At 49.9% G+C, this 24,366-nt stretch overlaps 12 protein-coding genes across 12 annotated transcripts; 5 read left to right on the top strand and 7 right to left on the bottom strand.

The window, feature by feature from the left end:
- Positions 1 to 95: 95 nt before the first annotated feature.
- On the top strand, positions 96 to 518 carry APUU_31068A (uncharacterized protein; the record flags this gene model as incomplete). Its single annotated transcript, XM_041702231.1, has 1 exon — positions 96 to 518. One exon carries the CDS (start codon positions 96 to 98, stop codon positions 516 to 518), a length of 423 nt encoding a protein of 140 aa, XP_041555037.1.
- A 560-nt stretch (positions 519 to 1,078) lies between these two features.
- fluG (extracellular developmental signal biosynthesis protein FluG) lies at positions 1,079 to 3,806 on the bottom strand (the record flags this gene model as incomplete). Its single annotated transcript, XM_041702230.1, has 3 exons — positions 1,079 to 1,308; positions 1,379 to 2,621; positions 2,682 to 3,806. 3 exons carry the CDS (start codon positions 3,804 to 3,806, stop codon positions 1,079 to 1,081), a joined length of 2,598 nt encoding a protein of 865 aa, XP_041555036.1.
- Positions 3,807 to 4,362: 556 nt separating this feature from the next.
- APUU_31066S (NAD-dependent succinate-semialdehyde dehydrogenase) lies at positions 4,363 to 5,980 on the bottom strand (the record flags this gene model as incomplete). Its single annotated transcript, XM_041702228.1, has 3 exons — positions 4,363 to 5,744; positions 5,798 to 5,885; positions 5,951 to 5,980. The coding sequence occupies 3 exons, from the start codon at positions 5,978 to 5,980 to the stop codon at positions 4,363 to 4,365; spliced, it is 1,500 nt and encodes a 499-aa protein (XP_041555035.1).
- A 290-nt stretch (positions 5,981 to 6,270) lies between these two features.
- APUU_31065S (Zn(II)2Cys6 transcription factor domain-containing protein) lies at positions 6,271 to 7,031 on the bottom strand (the record flags this gene model as incomplete). Its single annotated transcript, XM_041702227.1, has 4 exons — positions 6,271 to 6,700; positions 6,764 to 6,823; positions 6,870 to 6,883; positions 6,963 to 7,031. 4 exons carry the CDS (start codon positions 7,029 to 7,031, stop codon positions 6,271 to 6,273), a joined length of 573 nt encoding a protein of 190 aa, XP_041555034.1.
- Positions 7,032 to 7,312: 281 nt separating this feature from the next.
- On the top strand, positions 7,313 to 9,383 carry APUU_31064A (CeGAL family transcription factor; the record flags this gene model as incomplete). Its single annotated transcript, XM_041702226.1, has 3 exons — positions 7,313 to 8,231; positions 8,300 to 8,804; positions 8,870 to 9,383. The coding sequence occupies 3 exons, from the start codon at positions 7,313 to 7,315 to the stop codon at positions 9,381 to 9,383; spliced, it is 1,938 nt and encodes a 645-aa protein (XP_041555033.1).
- A 274-nt stretch (positions 9,384 to 9,657) lies between these two features.
- APUU_31062A (putative tartrate dehydrogenase) lies at positions 9,658 to 10,874 on the top strand (the record flags this gene model as incomplete). Its single annotated transcript, XM_041702225.1, has 3 exons — positions 9,658 to 9,898; positions 9,972 to 10,462; positions 10,533 to 10,874. 3 exons carry the CDS (start codon positions 9,658 to 9,660, stop codon positions 10,872 to 10,874), a joined length of 1,074 nt encoding a protein of 357 aa, XP_041555032.1.
- Positions 10,875 to 10,978: 104 nt separating this feature from the next.
- APUU_31063S (uncharacterized protein) lies at positions 10,979 to 11,485 on the bottom strand (the record flags this gene model as incomplete). The annotated part of the gene is made up of 1 exon (XM_041702224.1): positions 10,979 to 11,485. The coding sequence occupies one exon, from the start codon at positions 11,483 to 11,485 to the stop codon at positions 10,979 to 10,981; it is 507 nt and encodes a 168-aa protein (XP_041555031.1).
- Positions 11,486 to 11,838: 353 nt separating this feature from the next.
- On the bottom strand, positions 11,839 to 13,285 carry APUU_31061S (uncharacterized protein; the record flags this gene model as incomplete). Its single annotated transcript, XM_041702223.1, has 3 exons — positions 11,839 to 12,187; positions 12,241 to 13,140; positions 13,206 to 13,285. 3 exons carry the CDS (start codon positions 13,283 to 13,285, stop codon positions 11,839 to 11,841), a joined length of 1,329 nt encoding a protein of 442 aa, XP_041555030.1.
- A 731-nt stretch (positions 13,286 to 14,016) lies between these two features.
- Positions 14,017 to 15,608, bottom strand: pigc (phosphatidylinositol N-acetylglucosaminyltransferase; the record flags this gene model as incomplete). Its single annotated transcript, XM_041702222.1, has 2 exons — positions 14,017 to 15,176; positions 15,239 to 15,608. The coding sequence occupies 2 exons, from the start codon at positions 15,606 to 15,608 to the stop codon at positions 14,017 to 14,019; spliced, it is 1,530 nt and encodes a 509-aa protein (XP_041555029.1).
- Positions 15,609 to 17,122: 1,514 nt separating this feature from the next.
- APUU_31059S (pantothenate kinase) lies at positions 17,123 to 18,634 on the bottom strand (the record flags this gene model as incomplete). Its single annotated transcript, XM_041702221.1, has 4 exons — positions 17,123 to 17,390; positions 17,444 to 17,939; positions 18,011 to 18,293; positions 18,422 to 18,634. 4 exons carry the CDS (start codon positions 18,632 to 18,634, stop codon positions 17,123 to 17,125), a joined length of 1,260 nt encoding a protein of 419 aa, XP_041555028.1.
- A 1,452-nt stretch (positions 18,635 to 20,086) lies between these two features.
- APUU_31058A (DEAD/DEAH box helicase) lies at positions 20,087 to 22,306 on the top strand (the record flags this gene model as incomplete). Its single annotated transcript, XM_041702220.1, has 9 exons — positions 20,087 to 20,430; positions 20,482 to 20,539; positions 20,600 to 20,735; positions 20,787 to 21,147; positions 21,196 to 21,275; positions 21,331 to 21,482; positions 21,562 to 21,755; positions 21,804 to 21,952; positions 22,014 to 22,306. The coding sequence occupies 9 exons, from the start codon at positions 20,087 to 20,089 to the stop codon at positions 22,304 to 22,306; spliced, it is 1,767 nt and encodes a 588-aa protein (XP_041555027.1).
- A 512-nt stretch (positions 22,307 to 22,818) lies between these two features.
- Positions 22,819 to 24,340, top strand: APUU_31057A (polysaccharide deacetylase family protein; the record flags this gene model as incomplete). Its single annotated transcript, XM_041702219.1, has 3 exons — positions 22,819 to 23,711; positions 23,760 to 23,845; positions 23,922 to 24,340. The coding sequence occupies 3 exons, from the start codon at positions 22,819 to 22,821 to the stop codon at positions 24,338 to 24,340; spliced, it is 1,398 nt and encodes a 465-aa protein (XP_041555026.1).
- Between the last annotated feature and the right edge of the window lie 26 nt (positions 24,341 to 24,366).

Here is a 24,366-nt window from a genome sequence, read left to right as displayed (position 1 = left end):
TACTTTGAGTCGTCAGTTGATATTGAACCCGATCTTTTTACACAGCTTGCCAAGGATAGGCAACGGGAGATTTTCACTACAAGTATGAGCCTGAAATGTCCCTAGAGTTTCTTCACCAAGCGCTTTTGAAAAGCCAAACTCAAGATCAATATCTTATTTTCACGTCTGTCCCCACGGGGCAATTTGCCAAATTAAGTGATGATTGGTCTTCCGTAAGCAAGTATTGTCGATTCACCTTCAATGCAGAAACGGGAATCTTGATAGCGAAAGTCATACCGAGTCCCGCACACGAGCTTGCTATAAGATCGTTCGATTTTCTGGTATCCCTAGAGCTGCATGCGGTGAATGTATACAGTGAGATGAGACCTCTGGGTTCTTCAACCGTTACAGTCGGTCAATGGAAGAAGGAGCCAGATTGTTGTTGGGCTCCTGCTTCAGCGGGCACAAACCTGACCTTTGTTGTTGAAATAGGCCGTCGGCAAAGGAAGTCTCCAGATTACTTGATGAATGGAGAATGAAGGTGCCAATATCAAATTGATACCAACTCCTTCCGGGATCTATCATACTTGGTTCTATCTCGCGGTGTGTTAATGCCATTAGGAAAACGTCTATGGAGTGGGCGTGATTTCGGCTTCAATGCCTTTGTATTTCGTTGTTATGTTTCCTTTCTCTTTTTTCCCGTCCTCTTTCTCGGCCTTCGTTACGGTTTGATTAAGATCGGTTACCTTGTTGTTGTCTTCGAGCTGTCGCTGGCCTGGGACCTCCTGCCTTTTTTGCTTTGTTTTAACTTGATTCGGCGGGGTTGCTCCGTATACAAATATGAAAATCTTGAGTTGATACCCCTGTTTGAATAAATATGGCATGATGTGATTTTAATTTTCGGTAATGAATGATTATATGCAAACACATCAGATCAGCTTACTACGACAGAAATAAAAATATATAGCGATTGATTTTACTTCACGGTATTAGGGATCTACTTTATCTAGGTAACCTCATAAGGTGTTTCACTAAGTAGTCAGAAAGTAAGATTTCCCTCTGGCAGAGATGGTTATTTCATGCAACCTTTGCATAAGTGTTAGTACCTCTCCACAAGCCACTTTCTGCGCGCCTTCTCATCCATTGCATTAAGTTTCTTGCTCTCCGCGCGCTTCACCATAATGTAGTTATTCACTAGGTTCGGACCTAGAAGGGTTTGAAGTGTCTTGTTAGACTCTAGAGCCTCGAGGCTCTTAACAAGAGTATTAGGGAGTTTCGTAGTGATGCCGAGGTCTTTACGTTCAGTTTCACAAAGCGTCGCCGCGTCGTCTATAGATTCAATGTTAGCCGCACAAATTTACCCAGTCAAATCAGAGTTTCAGGGAAGGGGAAAACGAACATGCACAGTCCTTAACAGTAAGCGGCTTATCCTCTTTTACCCCGGCATACCCCGCAGCCAGGAAAGCAGACATGGCTAGATACATATTTGCCAGGCCGTCCAGTGACTTAACTTCCCAGTGGCCGGGGGAAATCTTTCGAATGGGCGCTTCGCGGTTCTGGGTGCCCCAGGTGACCCATTCACTTCCGGCCCAGAGGCCCGCTTTGACGCGGTCGTAGCTTGCGTCGCCGGAAAGCGTGAGGGCTACTACAGCTGGATAGTGATGGAGGATACCGGCGAGGAAGGAAGCTTCTTTTGTTGGCGGAGAGATAGAGACGTGCGCATGAGAGGCTGTGCCTGCGGCAGAGGGGTAGGGGCGTGGGTGGAGGGTCGCGCGGAGACCGTGCTTCTCAGCGACGTAGGTTATGACTTGGCGGGCTTTGATGAGAGTATCCACAGCGGCGACGGGGGAGCCGGGTGGGAGGATGAATTCGAACTGGCCTGGGGCGGACTCGGAGTGGAACTGTTCCAAGTATATGCCGATGGAGGCAAGCGTTTCGGTGACATCTTCGAGCACGGGTAGCAAGCGGCGTGTCTCACGGGTCATCTGTGACCAGGAGTGGTTCGTTACGCTAGGAACGAAGTCTTCTTCTCCGGTGGACGGGTCTGTGATCGATTTCAGGAAAACGACTTCAATCTCGAAGCCGCAAGTGGCTTGGATGTCAAACTCATCCTTGAGTTTGCTCGATATATTGAGCAGAGTCGTACGTGGGCAGCCCTCGATTGGTTCACCCTCGTTTGTCTTCCACCATGTCATTACGGTGGCGCTCTTGGAATCAAGTCCGGAATTTGGGCTGAGTGTAGAGAGATCCGGTTCCATGTAGAATTGGCCTGTGGTCGAGCCTCCTGCAATTCCGTCGTCCTGCAACATCCAAAAGACAGCCAAGCAGATGCCAATCCGGCGCTGCTTGCGTGCAATTTTCGCGAACTCCAAAATCGGAAACATGCGCTGTCTGATGGTCGAAGTATAGTCGATAAATTGCATCCAGACATACTTGACGTCCGGGTGACTCCGAATGAAAGCCTCAAGCAAATCCGTGCGCAATGTGCGGGAGAGGGAGCCTACGGATATTGGCGTAGTGCTAAACCGTGGTTGTTCGTTCAGGCAATATAATCGGTTCGAGTTGTAGAAAAGAATGTCAACAGCAGCCTGTATGGCTTGTTCGTTGGTATAATCCCCATTTTGGACGTAGTCCATGAAAACCTATTCTAAGTTAGTTCACATACTTAGGTGAAAGGAGGCTGCACGCAGGTATATCTGAACCTTTTCTAGAATATCTCTAAACTGCTTGTTAGCCAGCCAGAAAGTTTCGGGGAAGAAATGACCGTCGGTACTCCACAACAGCCGAGTGGTTGGAACAAGCTCCAGGCTCTCTCGTACAATAGATTCCTGTGCATCCCGGCTGACCATGGGGAAAACCTCTCCGAGGTCCAAATAGACATTAGGATAGACACATGCTAGGTAACCGGCTTCCCGAGTATAGGGATATGACGAATGAAGTAAAACAAAGTCAACTTCCGGGTACTGCGCAATGACAGACTGCAGATGCGCTGGATTGGACAGTATAAGGTCGATGTCGTTATCGCCTAGGCCGGTATGTAATTGGAGAGGTTTGTTTGGTTGGATAGCCTTGGCAGCTTTGAGTAAATTAAGGGTTTGGCGAACAAGCCAATCGTTCATCAGCTTGTCCTCTACCCGGGGTGTGGATACGGTCGCTTGCGAGACTGTACGCGCGAAGGACTGGAGCAAAGGCTTTGTATCACGGTCCTCGGTTGGCTGGACATTTAACCCTGTACGGTAACATATGACCGATTTGAACCCCACCACGGCGGGGTCACGAATGGCGTCGGAGATCCGAAGATTGAACTCTCGGGAGAAGCTCTCCCAGAGAGTTTGGAAGGATGCGGGATCGCTAGATTCTGGGGGAATCGATCCCCCGCTGACAATCTTCGACAAGGCCTGCGCAGCTACGGCCTCAATACGGACAATGCGCTTGGTGGGCGATGCGGTGAAGCGGTCATGCGAGTCGTATGGCTCAATATCTTGATCGGTCAAAAGATCGTCAAGGAGAAGTGTATGCGTTCCTTCTAAACATTTGCGAATCAGACCGTCGTAGTCACTCTGGACTAATTGGTCTCGGGCCGCCTTGAGTTGTTCCCAGTCGGTTGATGGGCATTGGTATAGAGTAGCGAGCTGGGCAGCAGCACGATGGAAAGACAGGGTGGAAGGGGCGTTGGTTAGGGCGATTCCCTGAGCTTCCGATATGATTTGTTCAAGAGGATACTTGGCGTAATTGCAGGCAGCAGATTTGTAGAGGAGGTTGTGGGCATGATTATCGATGAGAGGGTGTGTTTGGATCACTTGATGGAGAGAAGGCCGAGAGGCCATGGTGATAAGCTAGCAAACTCAAAGGAGCAACACCGTTCGAGCAATGGATGAAAGCAAGGACAATTCTCGAAGGAGTGGAAGGGGCCGGTTTTAAACAGAATGGAAAGAGAGAATGCCTATAAATTGGGTGAGGAGCGAAAGACGAGGAAAGAATAATAGACGAGGTGAGGTGCGTGGCTTACCCGATCAGGCAGCCCAAGGTAGCCAACTAAACGAATGACGATCAAGAAAGAACTCAAATATGAGACAGCTGATTCTTCTCATTGAAAATATACGGCCACATCCGAGCTGATGGTTGTGTCCAGCTTCGCCGGTTTTCAGTTTTCACATCCAACAATTGCCAGAACAGGAATCTTCTACGAGGGCGGCCCACGGCGTCGGCCACCGAGGCAGATCTTAGCGTCATGCACACCTCAAATAACAAACCGCGATGCTCCGCCGTATACTCTGTCGCAACCACAAGACGAATCAAATTGTGCCGGTATTAAGGCAACGGAAAGAATACTCAATACAGATACATGTCAATCTGGTCCAAGGGTCCAAGCTCTCCATCTCGCTAATACTGTCCCTCAATCGTCAATGTTCCCGTCTTCGTCACAAGATACTCGTTCACAGCCACTTCCTTTCCGCTCTCCTTGCCATACCCCGATTCCTTGATGCCTCCGAAAGGTGACTCGGCTGCAGAGGAGTTGCCTGTGTTCATGCCAATCATACCCGCTTCCAGATTCTCCAGCAAGCGCCACATGCGGTCAATGTTCTTTGTGAATGCGTAGCTAGCGAGCCCCATGCTGGTGTCGTTCGCTAGCTTCACTCCTTCCTCCTCTGTCTCAAATCGGTACAAGGCAGCGACAGGTGCAAAAGTTTCCTCGCGAGACACTAGCATCTCCTTGGTCATATTCTTCAAGATTGTTGGCTCAAAGAAATACCCCTTCGTTCCCTGGACACGGTTTCCGCCAAGAATGACTTCTGCACCTCGCTGCCGTGCATCCTCAACCTGGCTAATGGCCTTGTCGATACTTCGAGGGGTTGTGAGAGGACCCATTGTCGTGCCGTCACTGGCGCCATGGCCAATCACTAGCTTGGATGTCTTTTCCTTGAGCAATTGGGCAAACTTGTCGTAAACACCTGCCTGCACATATACCCGATTTGCTGTGATACAAGCCTGTCCAGCATGGCGCCATTTAAGAGCCATCAACTGGTCCAACGCTTGTTCAAGATTCGCGTCATCAAAGACAATGAACGGGCAGTTTCCACCCAACTCAAGGGTAACTTTCTTCAAGCCATGTGCACAATGCGAAGCAATCAACTTGCCAATTCGCGTCGACCCGGTAAAAGTAACCTTTTTGACAAGCGGATGTTTGCACAGACTCTCGCTGAGCGGTGGCGTGTTTTCCAAATCTGTGGTAAGCACATTAAATACCCCTGCAGGGAACCCTGCCTTCTGGGCCAAATGGGCCAATACCAAAGCTGTCAACGGCGTCTCAGGACTGGGCTTGACAATCATTGTACATCCAGCAGCAAGAGCTGCACCTGCCTTTCGCAGAACCATAGCAATGGGGAAGTTCCACGGAACAAGAGCAGCCGCAACACCAATAGGTTGCTTGACGGTGAAGACACGCCGGTTTGGAGCAGCAGGAACAGCTATGGATCCATGAATGCGCTCTGCCTCTCCGGCGAACCACCAGGTAAAACCGGTAGCGTAGTCAATCTCACCATTAGACTCGGCGATCGGCTTGCCGGTCTCATGCGTGAGAATTTTGGCTAGATCGGCCTTCGCTTCGCGGATGAGGGTGTCCCATTTTAGGAGCCACTGTGCACGCTGACGAGGGTTAACCTTCTTGAACTGCTCAAATGACTCGTGCGCGGCCTGCACGGCGGAATCGACGTCTTCAGCTGAGTTCGCCGGGCAGCTTGCCCAGGGGGTATCAGTACCGGGGTCTAATAACCATTGGTCAGTACGCGAGAATTGAGGGAGGCCATTCTGCACTTACCGACAACTTCAAACCGCTTGCCACTCTTTGCTGTGACCCAGGCGTTTCCAACGTAGGAATCAAAGTGGAGCAGGTCCGGGTTGTCCAGCTAGAAGCAAGCAATAAGTATTCGTACCTTTCGTGATTTATAGCTTTGCCGGGGGTATGACGTACCTCGAACGGTAGCTTGTATTGTTGAGCCATCTTTTCTGTCCAATTTCGCTTGGAAGAAACTCAGGGAGCTGTGATGGATGAAGAGTGAAGAAGAGGATAGATGGTAAAAGGAAAACAGAAAGGAATCAAGACCCCGCATGGGCCGCGTCCGTAACCCCTCTCTCTTATCGGCATCTCGGTCGTGTCCAAGACGGCGTTTTCGACTCTTGAAGGTCCCCAGCACTATTCCAATAACCCCCAAATCATCCCCAATCCTAATTTAGATACTAACCAAAGAAAGTAAAACAGTTGAATTGGGATTTTTTATAAATTATATAGCTCTAGAAATACACTGCTGATTCTCGCTCTACTAGTCGCTCCGCTCGCCCCTCCCTCGGATGACCTGCAGACGGGCGCTCCTGAACGTGGTTATAGCTGAGGCTATTCAAACTCGTTGCTAAAGTGGCTTCCTTGTCCCTGGATGTCGTTCCAGTCGTTCCCGGGCTCCAATCCGACGGCGCCTCGGCTCCAATAGGCCCATATACGCGTGACTTTTCCACCCACCAGTTTTCGAGATCCTCCGGAGTGTGTAGTGGATACCTTGACCATTCGTTGGTGGCAACAGTTCGCGATGGATTTGGTTGTGGTCCATCGAGAATGCTGAACGACCGGGGAGAGATGGTCCGCAGGTAAGCATATGAGCTATAAAGAGCTCGTTCTGTGGCTGCCAGTCGATTTTCAAGGTGGGTTATATAGCCTTGGGGAAGCCCGCTATGCTTTATTAGCGAATGGATTACTTGATAGTGGTATTCCTTAGTGGTCCGAGACGCCTACCGTTTCCCACTTTCGGGGTAATTGCATCTCGCTGGGTCAGAACATTGCGAGCAAACTGGCCTTTGACAATTAGTACATATTAGATAGATGATGTCGGTTTAATTACAATATTCGGTCACACTAAGAGAATCAGTACATCAAACAACCTCATAGTTGGGCAGGGAAAGGGGGAGAGCAATGGATGTAGAAAGAAACCAACCTTGCATTTCTTCTGGCGACAGGGCTCACATGCTATTGGATTTTGGATCTGATTCTGCTTGTCAGCCATTCGACTATATATATGAGCGGCCAGGTAAGAAAATGAAATATTGGAAGACAAGAAAACTGGGGAGGACAAGACTGAAGATCGTGCGTCTTTTGAGTCTGGATTTTGCGGGGAAATAAATCAATCGTGGTAAGCCGCGCAGGCAAAGCAGTCAAGCGGCCGGTTGGGAAAATCTTCAAGCGCCGACCTCAGTCTGCAACGCACCTCGACTCGCTTTCTCTCCTCCGTCCCTCACCGAATTCTGCTCCATGTCTCTTCGCGTGTTGCCGTCGTTATAATCTCTCATGGACTCTGGCAATTCTAACCATGGTTCCCCTTCCAAACGCCAGAAGCTCACCCCCAAGGCTCACGAGCTGGGGGTGATGCGCAAGTCCACCGACAATGGCTCTGCATCTTTCTTGGGCTCCTCCAGCGGAATTCATTTCATTCGAGTTGTATACAATGCCTTTGCTCGACGGTCGGCCCATTTAAATCAGCCCCAGCAGGCGTCCAAAGACACGCAAGTTCCTGGAGAAGACGACCAGTTGCACCACCAGCACCATCAGTATCGACCGGATCTGTGGCAGCCACATGAGCTGAACCTTCACGCAACCACGAGCCTATCATCATTTGAGGCCCTGGTTCAGTGGACGCGTGCCTACTTTGAGAATTGGCATCCAATGTTCCCGTTTCTCTCTGGGCCGGCGTTCCTTATTATTCTAGAGCACCTCAGTCGTGATGGGTTTAGCAACCTCTCCGTTGCAGACGGGATCCTTGTCCGATCCATTGTCTCTATTTCTTTAATGGACCGCCGACAAACCAATTCTCCAGGAATGCAGGGCCCTGTCCCAGCAGCCTTTGTCTTCCGCTCCGTCCACCAAGCCATGGAAAGTCTGTACACCCTATTCTGCGAACCACCCACCATCCCTATCCTCCAGGCAGCCTTTGGCGTGCAGCTGTTCCTTACCTCTCTTCTACGGCTCAATGCAGCTTCACGGGCCGGTGGAGTTATTATTCGGACAGCCTTCCATTTAGGCTTGCATCGATGTCCCGTGCGATTTTCGTTTAGTCGTCCAGAGATAGCCACTCGCCGCCGTTTATTTTGGTCTATTTACTGTCTTGAGAGATATCTGTCTCAAGCACTGGGTATTCCTCTCGGTATCCAGGATGATGATATCGATGTGTGCTATCCGAACGCTGAAATTCATGGCCCAGTCGGCGAAGGTACCTTTGTCCCCTTACTCGCAGCGTATTCCGTAATAGGACCTCAATTCTCACTGTTCGCTCCTTAGATCACAGACTCTGCCTTCTCAGCCACCTCGCCAAATTTGCGCGGGTCCGCGGACGCATCATTGAGCTACGCAATAAATCCATCATCCATAGAGAGGATTCCATTGACGCAACCCAAGTTCTTCATGGCGAACTCACCCACTGGTGGAACGAGGTTTACGACGATGTCCATCCACTCGAATTCGACGATGGGGGCCCTAGCCCATCGACCTCCATTGCACCATTCCATCGTGTTCTACTAACTGTTCTCCGTCACGAAGCCATTATTTCAATGAACCGCCCGCTGCTGGCAGCCGAGGCATCCTCTCCAGAATATCGTACCGCCTTACAAATCTGTATCGAATCTTCACGGTCCCTTCTCACTACGTTACGGCAATATCAATCCACGACATCTGTGCCCCCCGTTCCTCTAGTATGGCCATCATTCACCTGGGCCGTGTGGATGAGCTGCCTAATTTTAATTTACGCCGCATGGGAAGGCGAGTTTCCCACATCCTCAGCATCTAGGTACCTACCCCCAAGTATTATTTTCGAAGAAACTGGATGCGCTAACGAACAGGAGGGGTAAACAGATATGCCAAAAGTGGTCTCTCTGTCCTCGAAAGCCTTTCCCGTCGCGGAAACACCTGGCCTCAAACCTGCATTGAAGCAATTCGTGACCTGGACTCCGCTCTCACGACCCCAGAGCAGCAGATCCCTATACATCCAACCATCGCTGACATCGACAAAAATGAGAATGAAAGGGATCCCAACGCTTCTTCAGACACCCTAGACTCTGGAATCCCGCTTGACCACCATATGCAACAACCACATCCCTCGACGCCTGGAGAAGGACTTCTCCCAGTCGCAGCAAGCAACCAATGGAGCAATTCATCCATGATATTTGGAAACCAGGCGATGGATAACCTCGGCCCAGCTTCGGGGCTCGGGCTTGGGCTGGGTCTACCGGACTTCTCCCTTTGTCCTGGTAGTGGCGAAGAGGGCTTTGGTATAGGCGATTTGTGGAGTTTAGCAGATGGTCCGTGGTTGATCCATGAGAGCTACAACCTCGCGGAGAATGTACAAAATACTGATTCCATATTGTAAACTGAAGGATTTGGCTGAGGGATTAATTCTTTCTTGTTGTGGCGCTGTGATATCGAGATGTTTCTTGGGTGGGTCGGACAAAGACATGTCCGTCGCACATATCTTCTCCGGTGCGGGGTGGGGGAGAATTATCCACGGGGGTCTGGAAGAAGAGAAAAGTATTTAACAGCCCCTCCCCATTTCTCAAAGGATCCTGGCTAAAAGCCACATTTCAAAACCTCATTCAATTGCTTACTTTCCATTCAGAAAAAAAGGGGTTAAAAAGGCCGACAAAATGACCAAATCATACCGCATCGCAACCATCCCCGCCGACGGCATTGGCCCCGAAGTCATTGATGCCGGTGTTACAGTCCTGCAGGCTCTTGCTGAGAAGCTGCAGTCGTTCTCTCTGGACTTCACGAACCTTGACTGGAGCTCTGAGACTTTCAAGGCTACGGGCAAATACATTCCTGATGGTGGGCTAGAGGAATTGAAGAAGAACGATGCTATTCTGTTCGGAGCTGTTGGCGCGCCAGGTAAACATCACCCCGCATTACACATCATGCTATTGTTAAAGATGAGAGAGCCAAGTACTGATAATGAATGTAGACGTTCCCGACCACATCTCCCTCTGGGGTCTCCGTCTCGCCATCTGCCAACCCTTCCAACAATACGCCAATGTGCGCCCCACGCGTGTCCTCCGCGGCACACAGTCGCCCCTGCGCAACTGTGATGTCGGAGACCTTGACTGGGTGATTGTCCGTGAGAACAGCGAAGGCGAGTACGCTGGTCAGGGTGGACGCTCGCACCGCGGACACCCCTGGGAGGTGGCCACCGAGACTGCGATCTTCTCGCGCCACGGTGTGGAGCGCATCATGCGCTTTGCGTTCGAGACGGCAGCCAAAAGGCCGAGAAAGCTCTTGACTGTTGTGACGAAGAGCAACGCGCAACGCAACGGTATGGTGTTGTGGGATGAGGTTGCAAACATTGTTGCCAAGGACTTCCCTGAAGTCACTGTTGATAAGATGCTCGTTGATGCTATGACCACAAGAATGGTGCTCAAGCCCGGGAGTTTAGATACCATTGTTGCCAGCAACCTGGTACGTTCATTTTGTTCCCTTTCGCTGTTCTTCTAGTCTCGGTTGATGTGATACTGATTGTGTGGTGTAGCACGCCGATATTCTTTCCGATCTTGCCGCTGCCCTTGCAGGCTCCATCGGTATTGCGCCTACATCGAACCTCGACCCTAGCCGCCAGAACCCCAGTATGTTTGAGCCCATCCACGGGTCCGCCTTCGACATTACGGGCAAGGGTGTCGCGAACCCAGTCGCGACATTCTGGACCGCTGCAGAGATGCTCGAATGGCTCGGCGAGAAGACTGCTGCCGACAAGCTGATGCAATGCGTCGAGCGCGTATGTGAGTCTGGTGTACTGACAGCCGATCTCGGCGGAAAGGCCACAACCGTTGAAGTAACCTCTGCCGTTGTCGAGGAGATCAAGCGTTTGAACTAGTTTCCCTTCTTTTTGTATCATTATATACCTACCTCGCCGCGAAGTTATGTCGAAAAATAGAATAGAATGAACATATTCATGACTCCAAACAAAAAAGATAGCCCTCAACGTCTCGAGCATCTCCACCAAGACCTGGATCGTTCGACTTTCATTTCTCGTTCTTTTCTTCGGAGCACCCATTCTTCTCTTTCCCTCAGTGACTCGAGCCGGTGTTTGTCTCTCCCGCGCTCGGGAAATTCTTCAACGGTCATAGATTGCGAGACTATTTCAAGAAGCTCAACGATCCCAATTGCAATCGGGACGAGAAGGAGCAGTCCGGCTGCGTATAATTCGTCCGAGTATCGGTCTAGTAGAGCGTACAGTGATTCCTTCAAGTGCAAAGTCTGGGTGTGGCTAGTATCTGGGGGTTGTACGCGAGGTTTATCAGCGTGAATGAATGCGCCATGGTTGATTTCGAGGCCCAAAGCCTGTCCTGATTCTGGGTTTGCTTGGGCGTTTTCAAGGAGAGACTGCTGTAGAAAAGGGCTTGGGTCCAGGAGGCCAGAGTGGTCGATCGGAATAGCGAGAGAAAGCGCCAGCGAAACGAAGGTGAAGAGGATAAGGGGCCTCATGTTGGCGCAAGCAGCCTGGCTGCAGCAGGACTGGAAACCTGGAGGAGAGAAGAACGAAGACCCTGAATTAGCTGCATGGGTTAAGCTTCTCTCAGCTGCATTTATGTGGATTTTTCGAACAGACGCTACCTGGCTTACGGGGCTGAATTAGCTTCACTGCTAAAGTGACTGTTTGGACGGGTGAAGAGGCCCCGTGGAGCTTGCAGCACGCGGATTGGCCGCTACGTTTCAGCACCGCTCTAGCAACATTTTAGACGACAATTCGTTGAATTTCTAGTTCCCACCTCCGAAGAGATCGACTAGTAGTACTCTGTAGTATAAGGTTGATTCTCGCTCCTGAACTTAATTCACATTTAACATTCAGGGTCATCGCGAGCCTCCGTGTTGCTACCGCGCTCGGCAACTCCTGCCTGCATCGCCTTCAGATGCTCCCATTTGTATGTATCCTCTCCCAAGCTCCACGCCATAACACCCCCCAACTTCTCGGCGTCTACAATATCCTTGAACTTACGGGTAATTAAGTCGGGTGTGTCCCAGGTCCAGAACAGGTTGTTCTTTACATCCATGTAGTACTGGCCGCCCGCTTCCTCGTCGGTCTTGCCGTCCTTGAGCGCGCTTTGCAGTGAACCTTGAATTGACACGCCCTTACATTCGCCGTAGTTGGAATCACAGTTGACCCCACAGTAGTCATCGCCCGAACCACTGTTGACGTTAGCAAACTCTACTGTCTTCAAGAAGCGGACTTCGAGACTTACCAGCTTCCGTAAATGCTGCAGCAGGACCCAGCGGGGCACTTGGTTTTGGCCTCGAGACCACATTTCTGGTCACTGGACTCCTTCAAGTCTTGCGGCGGTGGAGCCATGCTCTTCTTTTCGAAGGTAATGACGCCCGACTTCGCGTTGTCAGCTCCGTCGGGGGTCTCCATCTCCACCGTCGGGCATCCAATGGGGTGAGTATCGCAATCTGCGTTCTCCTGGGTAGTGAACCATTTCATATAGTAGGCAATTCCAAGGTTGAGCTTCTCTGGCGGCGCTCCAATTTCAAGATACGCCTTGATAGTATCGTGCGAGTCAACGACGCTGGAGTGGTGCTTCGTCACGTTGTTGCGGCGGTTCATCAAGTCGTAAGACATCACGTTGACAAAGTCCACAGACGGCCAGATCTTGGGTCCGTTTTCCTTTGTGAACGCGATCAGATCCTCTCTCTTACCCGGAGTCGCCATGGTGAGAAGTTTATCCTTGCCGATTGCCTTACGAAGAGCCTGGATGAACAGCGGGAACGTCTCGATCTCGTCAGCCTTGTCCTTGTTTGGGACCTGCTTGTAGTCGTCCCCGTTTCCACCAGGGTACTCCCAGTCGACATCAACGCCGTCAAATCCATTGCTGTCCAGCATCTTTGCGACGTTCTTCGCGTACCGTTCCCGGGAGGCCTCGTCCTTTGCCCCTGTCGAGAAACCCTCCGTATCACCCCATCCACCGATCGCAATCAGGACCTTTGTGTCAGGCGCTAAACGCTTGCGCATGGTTTCGACTGGCTCAAAGGGCTGAAATGACGACCCTGAATCCGTGTTGAAGCCAGTGGATTTGGCAAAACCCATAATCGCATGCGTGATGCCCTGCGTTGTGTTGCTGCCAGGAAGGCCGTCGATGTGATATCTGTGCACCAAATTAGCTGACTCCATATTCGCCTTCATCTAGGCTTGTAGGAGAGGGGGACTAACTCGTCAATGTACATCGCAAAGCGGAGACCCGCAACGCACTGAAGGGCCGCCAGGGCCAAAGCAACGGGTTTTAGCATCATGATGTAAATTTTCGTTCTCGTTGATCTAGAAATTCAATTAAAAAAGAGAGAGAGAAAAAAAGGTAATTCGCTAATGCTGAATGGCCAAGATCGCAAGACGGCGTTATTTATACCTCCACAGACTGAGGCAGCTCAAAGCGCTCAACTGAAAGCGATGGCCGGGTGTTTCGTTGCGCAGGTGTCAGACAGAACAAACGAACGCCTAGGGGCTGAAACACAAATAAGTAGTACAGGGTCAGAGACTGGATCGGCTCACAGGTCAACAACCATTTGTGTTTGGCCATTGTCTCAATGTCATCTGCTGTGAAGAGGTATGTGAGGTCGGTATGCCAACATTCATAGGTCGAGGCCTGAATAGGCTAGTATGCAGATCGATTCATACCCAGCAATAGCATCAATAATATGGCAACAATCACAGCGCATTCCATGTCGCGGAATGTGAATTGAGGGGGCCAGATCGGATTAAGGGGCTCGCCAGGCGCCACTCGTTATCTAACTCACCCCAGTCAATCCTGGGGCAAATGAATTCTTGCTGGCGTCATTCTCGTAATATAATCTTTGGAATCTGGAGAACCTCAACAGCATAGTTATCCCGAGTGTTGGGCGCTCTGCTCCACAGCCCTGCTAAATAAACGTTAAAACCAGAGGATAATTAAGAGGGTTCCTTGTACGAATATTCATTATGGATATAGTAAGAATAACAAGCGAAGGGGTATCTCAAATACAGCGCCTCAGTCCCAGTGCCGTCGTATAATCGGCCGAGCAGGATCCCATGGCCCAGAGACAACATTCTTATACTTTTGGAGGCTGATAAGCCACCAGCTACAACCGCCCATTGTCAGTGCTGTTAAAAGGCTTCCCAGGAATGATCCAAGTACCGCCCCCATCCATCCACCTCGTAATGTGATCCCAACTGCTCCGCCGGCGAACATGACCAGCGCCAAGGTGAGAAATATGTGTCCATTCCATGAAATATGACGCAGTTGACGTCGAAAGATAGGAAAGAGGCCGAAAACTTCGATAGAGAATAGCATCAGACTGAACACATGTGTTGTCGACGGGAGACGAGACGCCAGCACCGTCGATGCCATGACCGCTGCATTTGTGGACAGAGATGCAGGGAATTTGGTGGCGCCCGCGCCCTCCCCGCTTCCGTAGTCGAAGGAGAATATGTTCATGATTAACAACCAGCAACTCATCGCCCAGATAGAGTCACTGGCAGTCGATTTTGTAAGAGACTTTAGGATAGGACTCAGCCCGAGTAGCGAGAAGTAGATAAGGAAAGCCGATTTCACTGTGGATAGTCGTTGCTTGTTTCGTGAAAGAAATGATTGGGGCTGCCAGCCTTGAGCATGAGATGGCCCAGAAGGACCATTTGCAAATCCCGGAGGAGAACCTGGAGGAGGCGAGCCCGGGTCCTGCGCGACAAGGGAATCAACGCTGAGACCTGTACTCTGCCGTCTCAAAGGACCCGGTTCATTTTGCGCCATGCTTAGTCCGAGGCCATGAACATGGTTTTCTTTCTGTACATTCGCCCGTTGCTGGTTTTGAGGGTTCACGGAGCTCGTCATGGAACTGGAGCTCGACCCATCATCCCCTTCCGTCGTATTATCGGTAGCCCTCCGATTCCCCGAGTGTTCTGTAAACGCCCACCAGTCCCATAGAATCCAACCGACAGCCGTTCCAACACTTCCCCAGCAAACAACCGAGACCGGGCTTACGCGGCCTTGGACAATTCCAACAAAGCAGCAGACGAAGATAGCCACAGAGCAGACATGTTGCACAATAACGGTCGAGTCCGCCACTAGCGGCCAGAAGTCATAAGGACGCACGCGGGGGTTTCTCTGCAGGTGATCGAGGAACGTCTCGGTGTCGGTGTAATTATCAGGATCTATTTCCCCGAAGTTAGTAGGCGCGGGCGAAAAGACATAATCCCAACGTGAATATCCATACATGACTGTTTCACCCATAGCAATTTTTTCCAAGCACCCTTGCGTTTTTTCCGTATGCCTGTTCCTCGTAGTTTGCGGTTCTCCTTTCGCGTAGCAGCGCCCGGCACTGCAGGCGGCGGTCGCAGGGCCGCAACGGAAGCAGCGGTGCCAGCAGTCCCGCTCAGGGGACGGATCGCGTCCTCATAATTTGAGCTACCGGGTCGACTCCGGAGAAGGGAGGGAGAGTAGTATGCGTCTTCAGGGGCGAGACGAGTGGGATCGGGGAGCGCTTGTTCCGCCGATGGGTGTTTCAGCCCGCCTGTGCGGTTCGGGTGGGTTTCGACAGGGACTGGAGGGGGAACGGGGGGCGGCGAATCAGGCAGAGAAGGCATCGAGGTAGCCTGATCGTTATGCTCGAAGCATGGCGGTCAATCTGGGATAGAAGTAGCTCTTGCGATCGAAATAGACGGAGCTGAGGCGGGCGGGAAATAAACTTGTCACTAAACTCGGGGGTTGTCCGTGCGTGGTTTAGTGCTTTCCGTTCCTGGAATGGTGTTGATAGAGCCAAGTTGTCATCAAGATCCCGGATTCTTATTATTACTTCTACATCTATACAATGAGTGCTCGTATTAGTTTCTAGCCTGGCCACCATGAGGTTACGGCTTGACGAGCCTGAACTCAATGGTCAAGGGTTTCCCTAGTTCCCTGGCAATATCCTGAGCGCGCTGTACGAGAAGCTCGAATTTCCCTTCGCTCCCCGCGAATATATAGTGTTGCTCTGACTGTGAGGCAAATTGACAAGACAGAACTTTCACTTTGATATCTTGATTAGAAAGCACGTGCCTTCACAAAGAGGACCTTGCTTGTTTTGCATTCTCCCAGAGGAAAATCACGAACATGTTGTACCATAGCCTTGACGGCGGCTAGTTTGGAAAACAGCTCTGTGCTTTGGGCTGATTGGATCTTCGCTTTCTTGTTTGATCTCACTAACTGACTGGCCTGTACTGGTAAGGTCTGCAGTAAATTGGCAACACATGTTAGCATGAGGTACGAGCAATGAATGTATTTTGACCTCAGAGAGACCTGTCCACTACTTGCTTGGCTCCATGATACCTTCCAACGGACGGATACCGTTCTTGCGCGAAGTGGTCAGACGAACTTACTCCTGAGAAGCATAAGCAAGAGTAAAGCAGGGGGACATATTCTGCTGGATCTGGACGAAATGAACAGTCACTTAGTCCTGTCCGTTTGCTTCGCGGAATCAGCCGCAAGTCTTGGCGCAGTTGATGGACGGGAACCGGCAGATTCGATTTATCACATATGGTGCTGACCAAGGATGTTGCTACTTTGAAAGAGAAGAGATTCTAGAGATGCCGGGACTCAAAGTAGCTCTTGTAAGCCAGGCCAGCAAAAGCCCAAAGTAGCAAATAGTAGTAGCCACGCACCTCAGTCTTACAGACCGAACAAGAAACTTAATAACCCATGCCACGCACCCGAGCTTGAATGTTCTCTTTAGGGGCGACAAATAGCCAAAAACCTTCTATGAATTTATATGATTGTTGTCCTCTATCCCTGGCAACTGAAAGATAAAAGTCAAAGGCTTTTCGCAGGTCCATGTCCCAAATGATGGCGTGCTGAAACAAAAGCTTGAAAATACGGCAAATGAGCCTAAAAAAAGAAAAAAGAATATTATCAAGAAGTAGTACTGTTTTGTATATAAGCAAGGCGCTCGCTGAAATGTTTTGTGAAATCTGGCCCGCAGAAGAAGACAAAATCAAATCTGGCAAGTGTAATAATGATTGGGATCAGGATGCATAGCATGTCAACATGATCAACGGGTATCAAACGCTCAAAAGTGATTTAGAAGTGGCTGATGAGTGTCCCTCCATCTCAAAGATGTCCATATTCAGATTCCATTAGCAGATGTATGCTCGTCAATGCTGCTTCTGCGGCCCCAATTGACTGGCTTCCGGCGAAGGAATGCGCCAACTGCGCCGATATAGCCCTCATGGCGGAGGAAGTACGCTTGCTTCTCGCCCTTGGACCAGAAACGGATAGCGTATGACAGTGTGTTCATCGTTTGACGGTGTCCACGAATGAAAGAGCCACCGAAGTAGATATGCTTGACTTGGTGCTTCTCAGACTGGAGGTAAGCGATTTGTCCGATGTTGTTACTGGGAAAGTTAGCGACGGTCATCCTGTACCGGGCATGGGTTTAGCTTTTTACCTGATGGCATATAGTAGGCTTCGACTCATATCCTCATGTTTAAACATCAAATCGTCGTCGGCATGTTCGCCATTCTCTGTTCCCTCCTCGTTCTCCTTGTGCTGCGCCTCGTTCTGTAGCCGGAATACCTTTCCAAAAGTGCTTGCAATAGCGGTGCTCTTCAGACCAATCTTGCCATAATCCATGCCATAGATGTCACCGACTAGCATATCCACTCCACTGTTGTCTCCTCGGTCCGCCATTGCTAACATGTCGTCAAAGGTTCGGGCGCCTGTTAACAATGACATGATACCCCAAAACGTTCCACCACCCAAGTGGGTTCCGCCAACACGTTGAAATTGCTTTGGCCCTGACACTTTGATCATGGAAACTCCGGAGCCGATGTTTACTAAGAGGTATGGATACACATCCGGTCGGGCCTCGGCAAATTGCATCGGCTCGGTCTCACTATATGTAAATATCTCGTTCGGGATTTCGGTGATAAAGAAATCAAGCCCTAGGTATAAGTCAAATTAGTTTTTCGCTCCCCCGGTTGTAGTTTCCGTGGTAGGTAGGGTCAGGCCATACCCGTAATGAGACATTCCATTTCATCTTCTCGCATGATATTCACGTTTAAAGTCTCCTTGAGTTTGTCGTAATATTTGTAGGCCCCGCCACCAGTAGCCACGACACATAATTCCTCTTTCGACCCCCCATTGAGGCCCCGATGCTCTTCCTTGAGTTGTTTGATGAATTCCAGGCAAAGGTGTATCCGATCGGTCTCGAAGTTAATAAAGTTCAGCCGCCCGCCATTGTCCGGTGAGTCCAGTTCGCGTGTAAAGTAGACCAGTTTCGCGAGTGAGCCTCCAATCTATAGAGAATCACAGTTAGTTGTCAGTTACACAGTGTGCTTCGTTGACGGTCGGCAAAAAAAGCGATTGCGGGGAGGGAGCAAGGTGCGGGGAACCACGGAGGCAAGGAAAAATTCAGGTATCCTACATCGACGGCAACATGGCTCACAACGCCTGTGTGGTGAGGTAAACGAATATCCTGGCCCTCGTAATGGACGCCATCGGCCCTTACAGGGCTCTTGGAACGGGGGTCATCGTCGACGATAAAGGCGCCCTTGACGTTGATCTTGACAGATCCTGGGTTGGTAATGGCTTGCTCAAGCCGAGGGGTTCGGGCGGGATTTGTGTCCGTAGAGGACATGGTGCTATCGCGGCAGGTCTGGAGTCGAATTTGAGGAAGAATTGGCGCCAAAGAACGAGTACTTCAACTAAAGCGTGGAATAAGATTATAAAAGAAGGAGCTTAGCTGATGTTCCTTTTCCATGTCAGTGTCGGCGGTATGGAAGTTCCCGTGATCGTCCGTACGGCGTATATCTCCTTCTGCCCGGAATTTGTTGAGAGCTTGGGTGGAACCAAACTGAGCAGGCCGAGGATAAGCTGTGCTCTAATCAGCGGGCGGCACTCTGATTTCCAAAGAGTAACCGGTCAAGCTTTCCGGTGTCGTTTGCATCCCCTGGCAGCCTCGGACTTCATTTCAACATCGCGGCTGAGAGACGAAAATGACGTCTACCAATTAGTTATTTATCGGTAAGGCTGCCTTTGTCCTCAGGCACAAACTCTCTTCCGTCGACATGGCTACTTCGTACATCGTCAAAATCATTTAGAAAAGACGGACGTCAGGGATGATCATTCCGATCACTACAATATAGCCAAACAAATTCTTAGAAAATGTGGTGGACCCTTTGGACTCACTTCCACCGCTAAGTTGTACCGCGAGGTGCCTGGATTGGGATGGGATATGAATGGCAGAGGGCAACATAGTAACGGGTTTTCTATCTGAAAATACTATAAACAAGGAAGCCCAAACATCGTAATGCGTTTTGTAATGGTTTATTCAATAAGTCTTACAACAACTCCGGAGTTGACTGCTCATGTTCCTCTGGCAAACGCATATACGGCGATACGCATGTACCCGGATCTGCCATGCCCAAGGAGAGAAACAGAAGAAAGGTCTGGACTTCTCCAAACCAAAAGCGGTTTCCACTGTCAATTATTCATTATACTCTGGATAATTTTAATAACCTTGTTGTTGTTCCAAGTCAACAGCTCTCTGGAGCACCACCTCACTACATGCATGGCAACCTGACCATAGCATAGAAACAGTGTATAGCCTCATATCTTGTCACTCACCAACTTGGTTTGACAGACATATGTGCAATATAAACTTCCTTCAATTATAGCTGCTGCTGTCCCACTGTGAATCAACCTCCTACAGCTGTTTTCCCCCCACAAAATTAATCTGAAAGAGCATTGCTGTTATGTTTGTTTGTAGCCAGGTTGAAAACATGCTCACCTCAGTAACCAAATTCAACCTGTCAAGCTCAGTGAAATTTCTTCTCTTTCACCCTTCTGTTTTGTGTGTTTCTCCCACCCAACCATCTCTTCTTCTACTGCCCCCAATTCCATCTTCCTTCTACCTTTCCTCGCACCATCTCTCCTCGAACTCTCACTCGAGCTCGACTCATCAAGCATTCACCCAAGTAAGCCACTCATATTTTGACTTTGTTGATTACTTCAATATCATCCATCTTTATCGTTTGGTTTGGAATGCTGACTTTTATTTCCCATCGCAAGGGCCGCCCTTCCAGTCGTCATGGATGACACTGGCAACTTCGAGGTGTCCTCGGTGAGAGATGCCCTCGCAGACGTCACCAATGATCAAAACAACAGGAACACCGAGGCTGCTGCCATAGCTCGTGAGAGGGGATGGGTTGCATCTGAAGCCTTGGACTATGACAAGTACAAGTTTGCACCTGCGGAGAAACTTGCAGAAGGTGGTGAGAACCTGCAGGAAGAACCCGTTCCTGAATGGGCGGCGAATGCTGCTAAATACGAATGGAATGATGAGTATGGTGATGTTGGCCCAAAGAATCACAGGCTTGAGGAACAGCTGTTCCGCAGTGAGTTCATCAACCGAACCGGCCTCAAGATTGGGAAGTGAGTACTCTCCCAGTGTTACTTTTCATTGGATCTACTAACGAAACATAGCTTGCGAAACATCGAGATTATTGCTGAGAGTCACGAGAGACCCAACCCAATCAAAAGTGTAAGCATCCTTTCTTCCATCGTGATGTATTTCGCACTATGATAGTGACTATGGATGAAGTTCGACGACGCAGGTATCCACCCCATCGTGCGTGAGAACATTAATCTTTGCGGCTATGAGTTTCCCACTCCCATCCAGGCGTACGCTATCCCTGCAGTTCTTACCTCGCACGACCTTATTGCCATAGCTCAAACCGGTTCGTCTCCATCGAAACTTCAGATATTTGTTGTCATGCTAACCCTACCAGGATCGGGCAAAACCGCTGCATTTTTGATCCCAGTTCTTTCCAAGCTTATGGGGAAGGCGAAAAAGCTGGCAGCACCACGCCCTAACCTGGCTGCTGGGTTCGACCCGATGACTGACAACGTTCGGGCTGAGCCGCTTGTTCTTATTGTGGCACCAACCCGTGAGCTGGCCACTCAGATCTTTGATGAGGCTCGGCGTCTTTGTTATAGGTCGATGCTTCGTCCCTGTGTGGTTTACGGTGGTGCTCCTGTGCGCGACCAGAGAGACGAGTTGCAGAAGGGCTGTGATATCCTCATCGGAACCCCAGGAAGGCTCCTGGATTTCATGGATAAGCCGCATATACTCTCCCTGCGTCGTGTAAAGTATGATGCCCAGAAACTATGCAACGAACACGTTTAACCATATTTTAGGTACACCATCATCGACGAAGCTGATGAGCTTCTTCAGTCTGATTGGGAGTCTGATTTCACCAAGATCATGTCCGGTGGAGGTAGGGTTCTTTTCCTTCTCTCTCAACGCCCACCCTGTGCTAATAACAAACGCAGACATGAATGAGGATGCTGACCACAGATATATGATGTTTTCGGCGACTTTCAACAAGGACTGCCGCGTACTCGCTCGCAAGTTCCTTGCAGACGACCATGTTCGCGTTCGTATTGGTCGCCCCGGAAGCACTCACGTCAATGTGGACCAGAATGTATGTCTTCAAGGTGGACAGAGTCCCATAACGTGCCGCTAATGAACCTTTTTTTTTTTTTTTTTTTTTTTTGGAACAGATTGTTTACGCAGAGCCCCATCTTAAGAAGCAATGCCTCTACGACTTGCTTCTTGCTATGCCACCTTCTCGCACCCTTGTTTTCGTGAACTCGAAGCAACAGGCGGATCTTATTGATGACTACCTCTACAATCTCGGTCTTCCTAGTACCTCAATTCATGCCGACCGTACTCAGCGCGAGCGCGAGGATGCTTTGTGAGTTGTCACTAACCCTCAATATGATCTATTGCTCATTTCCAATAGGCGTGCTTTCCGTGCTGCTAGATGCCCGATCTTGGTAGCCACAGGCGTTTCTGCTCGTGGTCTAGACATCAAGAACGTCATGCATGTTATTAATTATGACCTTCCCAGTTATATGCATGGCGGAATCACCGAGTACATTCATCGTATTGGTAAGTAAGCATCGTTCACTGTGTTCCTATTTAGGGCCAGAGAAGCCCTAACATCTATCAGGTCGTACCGCGCGCATCGGCAATGAAGGTCTCGCCACCTCGTTTTATAACGAAAAAGACTCCGATCTTGCCCCCGATCTCGTCAAAATCCTGATCGAAAGCAAGCAGAAGGTGCCTGATTTCCTTGGCGATTACAAGCCGGAAGGTGAAGTGGTGGACTTCCACGACGACGACACCGACGACGGGGCCAACGAAGAATACGGCGCTACCAACGATGGCGGAAATACCGGCGGTTGGGGTGGCATGGACACTTCTCAGGATGAAGCGGCTGAAGCTCCAACCGGCTGGGAGTGATCCACCGTTTTTGCTATCTCGCTAGTTGCGCCGTCACCGGCCGCGGCCATGAAAGTTCTGCCAGGCATGGCACGTCAGTCCTCTGTTTTTTCGGTCAAATGAATGATCCTATGATAGTTGATGAAGTTGCGCTAGGTTTAACTTGTTTGCTCTTTTGTTTCTTGATTCTAATAACTGGATTACAATGCCTAGGGCCTCCTGTCTTTGCTCGACTTGGAGAAATTCAGTTTAGCAATCGAATAACACTAAGTCATTTGACAATCTCCTTCTCAGTAAAATGCAGCAACGTAACTTCCTCATTAAAGTTGGTAGCTCCGAAGGTCGTTGCTTCCATTTACGGACAGGCAACGGCCCCTCACGGTCTAGGAGACTTGGAGCCCGTCTCAATATCACACTCCTTGTCCGCTACCAGGCGCCTCACTTAGCTATCTACAAGACTACAAGATATTCCTAACTTTCCATCTTCAGCACATCCAAGGGCCCATTGGACCCAGTCAACTAGGGACGCCACCATGAGGCCTTTGGTATCCATCAACCAGGTGATCCTGACCTGGATGAGCTTCATTGCAGCACTGAACCCTCTTCTTTTTACCCTCGCTGTGGAACTACTCCCACCACCACCGATACCTGCCGATTTCACTGCTACATTCATACAGAACCATACCATACCACAAAACCATAGTACTGCCCTGATGATCGATTCGTTCACCAATCCAGAGCAAAACGATCTGGGATTTTGGCACGGCCCAAGTACCAATCTGGTCAGCGAGCCTGGCAATGGCTATGTCCGTCTTTATCTTACAGATCCAGATCAAAATTACCACACGGAGCTCGGACCCGCAACATGTTTCGATATGCGTCCTTACCAGAATATGTATCTTCATATAGTATTCTCCGGGTCTACAAAATTCACCGTCTCCTTGAACCAACACAACGAGAAGTGTGACTCCCGCCGAAGCCCCTTCCTACAGACGTGGGACAGCATCGAAACAGAGCGCTATGCACGGGGAAATGATATATATGTGCCACTAAGTCATTTCGAGATCGACCAGTCTCGGACGGTGTCGATTTCATTCCACGGGTTTTTCTCGGAAGAAATGTTGTCGCTATACAAGATGGAAATCGTGCCGGAGCTTCCAAAGGGGTTTTATGTGCCTCCCAAATTGGAGACCGGAAAGCTGTTTTTTCATTGTACGAAGCCGAATTCTTTTGCGTTTGGGATTGACGATGGGATGCCACACCTGGTACAGGACGTCATGAAGATCCTGGAAGAGGAAAAGATCCTGGTTACCTTTTTCGTAGTCGGTGCTGGGCTTCGGGACAAGGAAGCCAATTTATCGGATGTGTACAAAGAGATGTTGCAAAGAGGCCATCAGATCGCCCTGCATTCGGATACACATCAGCAGTGAGTGTTACCCCAGTCGTTTAAGGACGACACTGACATCCCAAAAAGAATAGAAGGACTGGACACCGTTATGGCTATCGATGAGGAAATTGTCCACAACATAGAGACCTTCCAAAGAGTGCTTGGGATTGAATGTATGTGGTTCATAACCTTTTCTTGAGAATTTTGCCTTCCCTCATCTAGTAGAGACACAGCAGCTGACGTGAATAGCTCGTTATTTTCGTCCGCCCTACGGCACCGTCGGTGCGAGAACCCGGCAGCGGCTGGCAGCGTACATTAAAGATCCTTATGTGATCAACTGGAGTGTTGATGTGGAGGATTGGTTATGGGCGGAGAGCAAAACGCCAGAGCGACAACGCGATGCCTTCTTCCGAGACGTGGGCCGAGGAGGCAATCTTGTCGTTATGCATTACCTGAACTCTACAACGGTCCAATATTTCCGAGAATTTATCCGATTCGTCAAGAGCCTCAACGTCGATATCATGCGAGTGGACCAGTGCTTGGAGGATCCCAAGAGTCCCCCATTTGACCCTAACCGGTACCGTGAGCGAGGCGTCGGGCAATACAGGATCCAATCGAATAGGAAGCCTGGGAACAGTCATTACCAGGAGCCCGCAGGGCACTTTTGAGGGGAGTTTTTGTCGTTTGGTTTTGA

The sequence above is a fragment of the Aspergillus puulaauensis genome, chromosome 3 (assembly GCF_016861865.1).
Source record: "Aspergillus puulaauensis MK2 DNA, chromosome 3, nearly complete sequence".
Classification (NCBI taxonomy): domain Eukaryota; kingdom Fungi; phylum Ascomycota; class Eurotiomycetes; order Eurotiales; family Aspergillaceae; genus Aspergillus; species Aspergillus puulaauensis.
The sequence above is the reverse complement of the archived record's forward strand: the minus strand, read 5'-3'. Positions and strand labels throughout refer to the sequence as shown.